The sequence below is a fragment of the Hetaerina americana genome, unplaced genomic scaffold, assembly GCF_022747635.1.
Source record: "Hetaerina americana unplaced genomic scaffold, ioHetAmer1.1.p SCAF_2, whole genome shotgun sequence".
Classification (NCBI taxonomy): Eukaryota; Metazoa; Arthropoda; class Insecta; order Odonata; family Calopterygidae; genus Hetaerina; species Hetaerina americana.
The window spans coordinates 29,154,530-29,159,356 of record NW_027286763.1 but is presented as its reverse complement, the minus strand read 5'-3'; the positions used below and the strand labels follow the sequence as shown (position 1 = coordinate 29,159,356).

The window sequence follows — 4,827 nt, the reverse complement described above, 5'->3', positions numbered from 1 at the left end:
TCCATGGCATGACGCCTATGTATCATAGAATGTTAATGACATCAGGGAGATGAGTTGCTACATGAGCGGAAACATGTGGCTATTTCAATTGAACACCACGAATGCAAAATACGGAGATTGTTGATTCCGAGTCCTTACCGCTCCTTCAGCAGAATTATTTTCCCATTTTTTTGATTACGCAACGAATGTTTTATTCTGCCGAAAAAAGAGGCAAAACATGACTGGATATAACATGTTAAGTTAGTTTAGCTGAAACTAGTTGTTCATTGTTTCAATACATTAATCTACCACTCCCATTAGTATTGGCTAAAGTCCATCGTACTTGTGGCAAAGTCAAGGTGATCGCTTGTTAAATACCTGGAGCTGCGTAGGTATCTCCTACATTTAGCGGTTTTCATCCATCTATGTTATGGCTCACATGCCCTTTTAGCGGTTGTTTGGACAAATAATTAGCTACGCATTGATCTACTTGCACGCGCATAAATTAAGATGCAATGCTGGATCTTCAAAGCAGATGAAATGAGATAATTATTCCCATTGACTGCAGAAAGACAGAGAATTTTTGGTTTAAAACGACTTTCCAAATCATTCAGTCTTAATCCTAAGGCCAGGTTTAATTGTTAGAGACTAATTAAATCAAATCGTCACCTCTAAAACAAGCATTGCACCAGGATATTTAAAATAAGCAATTTTTTAATGTTTTAAAATGCAATTTGTATAGTTTTTAAGGCTTTTTATGCAAACAATCAGTATGAAATATCGATAAAATATTTTTGTACCTTAAATTTTGACTTTATTTTAATATTTATATGTATTTCATATTTTTTTAATTGTCATCTGTTATCCTAGGTGATAAAATACCTAAAGTTTGGGGGTTTTTTAACTACATAAATGGTCCCTTGTGCCAGTTTCTAACTTGGAGAACGATAATTTCCGTCTGTATAATTACGAAAAATGAAAGAATGCATGTATACATTGAAATTTTGAGAGCGAAAATGTTTCTAACACGATCCATTTATTTGAACTCTATTAAATCAGTCTTATTCGGATAGAGAATTCATTGCTATTTCATAATTCATTTTTAGTCCTTAACCTAGAGAAAATGAAAAGATAAAATTTAGCTCATTGAATTGAATGCCCCCTGCGGCCCTCCGGGCGAAAAATTATGATGAACACGTTGCTTGTTGCGTCATCGCAGTCTGCACGCGTTCTCGCTGGAGCGGCTTGAATTTTTTATGCTAAAAAGACTTGCGATCTTTGGGCGTCAGATTATATTGCTGACCATCAAAATTTGACAGATTTTTTTATATTATGAAGAATTCCGATTAACATGAAAACAACTTTATCGGCCAGCACAAGCTCCATAAAACCACTTGCTTAAGTGACGAATTACCCATTATCTCTAATTTACATGAATTTCTGTATATTTCATAGGAAGCGCCAAATCATTGCCGTTGAATAAATGAGTTTTTATCTGGAAGTGTAATAATAGTAAAAATGAAAAATTGTACCGAAAATATACTGAATAAGAATTTTTTTTATAATAGTTTAGTCCTAAAGTTTGCCAAAAAATTATTCGGTGGCATTACTTATTTTTGTTCTCTGCCGATGTGTTTGGCGCCTTCAAAACACTGACACAAATACAGCTTTAAGAAATCACAACAGTCGTGAATAATAATTGTACATCGGTCAAGAAAGTTTATCATGCAGCATTAGAGGATTAAAATGTGTTGTAAATGTCATATAAAAGTAAGTAGACGTTCAAATGATGATAAAAACTTCAATACTTCAATTATGGCAGTCAGAGCTCGTCGTGAATCCTTTCCAAAGTTTTGCATTTCGTCTCCGGCATCATCAGCGCGGCGAAAATGAATCCCAAGCCGCAACACGCTGAGTACACACAGTAGGTGCCGTAAGGGTGCAGCGCCTGCGTCATGGGGGTGAAAGTGAGTGTGACGACGAACGCCAACAGCCAAGAGAGGCCGCCCCCCAGCACCGAGGCTGCACCCTTCGCTCCGGAGGTGAACAGCTCACTCATGATGATCCACGCGAGGGGACCCAGGCCCAAGCAGAAGCCCGCGACAAACAGCATGAGGGAGGCAACAGGCATCCACGTCAGTCCACTCGCCACGGCGTATCGATTCTCCTCCAGGTACGACTGGACACCGAGACCCAACGTCCCCAGCGTCACTAATGCCGTGGAAGTGAGAAGGAGCGGTCTCCTGCCCGCCCTGTCCACCAAGACTATAGTGAACCAGGTGGCAACATTCTGCACGGCGCCCGTCACTATCGCAGATTCACTGGGGCCCAAAATCGGCTTGTTTGTCTTGGAACTCCCGCGGAAAATAGTTTCCGCGTTGAAGAGTATGGCGTTGATTCCACACCACTGGAAGGTAAACATGATGCCGGAGACGACGACCAAGGCGCGCCTGTTCCCACGTCTGGAGAACAATTCCTTGAAGGAGCCCAGGAGACCTACGGAGCCCGAATTGTGGCCGTTGGATGAGATCAGATCCAACTGCTTCGTGAGGTCCGCGGGACACTCCTCACCCCTGAACCACGCGAGGGATTTGGCCGCACCCTCAAAGTCCTGGCAGGATATCAAGTAATGAGGCGTCTCCGGGAGGAAAAGGAAAGTGGCAAGGAAGGTGATGGGGAATGCTAGGCTAACGGCGGCCAACATCTGGTACGAAGTGTAGGGGCCGATGCAGTAGGGGACCATCACGCCCAGGTTCAGCATAATCTGGAACATGGAGCAGAGGGAGCCCCTCAGTGAAGGTGAAGAGAATTCGGCGATGTAAGTGGGGCCCACGACGAGGGCCACCCCTGCCGAGACGCCGATGAGGAACCTCGCTCCGTAGAGCATCACCGCGTCCCTCGCGGCAAGAATGAGCACCCAACCGACCACTGCGGAAATCCCCCCGACGCCCAGCAGCGTCCCCTTCCGGCCGACCCTGTCCATGGTGAAGCCGACGATGATGCAACCCAGAATGGCCCCGAGCGGCATCAGAGCACTAATCCAGGACAGCTCCGCGTCTGTTAGTGGTCTTTCTAGGGGCTCGTACGACTGCCCTTTGCCCTGAAGGCGATTCGCGAGCGGGGAAGTCCATGTGACTGCGACGCCAAAGCAGAGCGAGGGGATGGAAGCTGCGGAAGGACAAGGGAGCATCCGTAATGGTAACGCATGTCAGACCACATCCATTTCACGCCATTATAATAATTCATTTTACAAATCTATTATTATGTATAAATATAACCTAACTTTACTATGCAGGGCACTGGACTTGACAGACTACAATATCTATAAGGACACCGAGCCCTCTCACGTGTGGTGTGCTGTGCAAAACAAAAATTAAGTGATTTAAGAGATTGTATCGGTCGCCAGGAACGTATATTTGGTCCCTACGAGAAAAAGTTTATCTATGTTCTGGATGATGACTTATGGTCCTTATTTTCATTTTCCTATCGGAAAATATAATTAGGGCTATTTTTTATATTTTCTCATGGTTCCCGAATCAGTTCTGACATTTTCGTAGTGGCAACTTTTCACTGTAAATATTTTTAACTAATCAAGATATTTTACAATCTGAATAGAGTTGCATCCACTGAAATAAATGTTTTTTTAATCGCGGCATTGTGATTAGGATTTGGCAAGTTAAATAAAGATTCAATTGCACTGATTTTAATGGCATGCTATGAAGTGCAGCAACTAGCTATTGCGATATTTGAAATATACTGGTTCCCCTTACTGAAAAATGGTAATAGTGGTACTGATATATAATTAGATTTCTTTGGAGAAGCGTACCACATATCTGGTATATATATATATATATATATATATATATATATATATATATATATATGTCCCATCCCAATATAAAACTTCTTTCAATTTAATAATGTAAAGGGTATTCAATGGGTCGAGCGATAATGAGGAAGAAATCGATGCCAGAAATTCATTTCCAAAAGAATGCTCGAGCTGGTAAAAATCCGAAATATTGCGAAACTAGGCATTTTAATTTCCAGCTTCAGGCTAAGTTAATTATGCAAATTCCATCCAAACTTTGCATATATACTGAATTAGGTTGAAAAATAGCGTCTAAGGAAGCTAATTAATTAACGCAGTTCTGCCTCAGTGATCATCTTGAAAATGAAGTGAAAAGACACTTGGTTTTTCATTTTAAGAGCCACTTAGTTCTTCTATTCTATAAAATGCCTTTCTCTATGGTTTTAAAAATATTTTAGTTCATCTCATACGCCTTTATACCTCAGCCATTTTCTGAAATTGAACTTATGCTTTTCCCGGAAGTTTACCTATCACTCGAGTGCGATTAAGGACATTCAGCCACAAAAGACGATTTCTTCGTTTGATGCACGAAACAATTAAAGGAGCAGTACCACCAAAATGGGGATCATCGCGTCCATTTAGGGGGGATTCTCAAATCAGCTAAACCTGTCCGAATAATTAAGTAAACTCACCTGAGGTGGCTGCATAATACTGTCGCAGCTTTGCCTTGGTAGTTGCCATGCTCTCGATGTCAGCAACGTTATTAACTGCTTGGTGTATTGACTGTATTTGGAGCCCACTATGTATCACAGTCACCTAATCCAAAGATTCGAAGGAAAGTTTACTGCAGGTCGTGCGTTATTACATTATTCACTGTATCCACTTACCATTTACTATCCTCATTCACCCATCATCCAATTCCACTTTATTCCAAGGTGAAGACGATGTTAATAGCATTTAGAAATATGAGTTGATTTTTTCTGAATATGGGATTTGTTGCACATGATATCCCTTGGCAATAACACAATATTTTGTGTTTA

The 4,827-nt window shown here is 41.3% G+C and overlaps 1 protein-coding gene across 1 annotated transcript; it reads right to left on the bottom strand.

The window, feature by feature from the left end:
- Positions 1 to 1,801: 1,801 nt before the first annotated feature.
- LOC139687661 (facilitated trehalose transporter Tret1-like) lies at positions 1,802 to 4,528 on the bottom strand. Its single transcript, XM_071584900.1, has 2 exons — positions 4,480 to 4,528; positions 1,802 to 3,147 (listed from the first exon to the last, which is right to left on the bottom strand). The coding sequence occupies exons 1-2, from the start codon at positions 4,526 to 4,528 to the stop codon at positions 1,802 to 1,804; spliced, it is 1,395 nt and encodes a 464-aa protein (XP_071441001.1).
- Positions 4,529 to 4,827: the final 299 nt, after the last annotated feature.

Bases quoted from the DNA above. Each gene is read 5' to 3' on its own strand.
- LOC139687661 (XM_071584900.1), bottom strand. From the start codon at position 4,528: ATGGCAACTACCAAGGCAAAGCTGCGACAGTATTATGCAGCCACCTCA. The intron at 3,148-4,479 runs GTGAGTTTACTT...GTCCTTCCGCAG, and splicing joins GTATTATGCAGCCACCTCAG to CTTCCATCCCCTCGCTCTGC.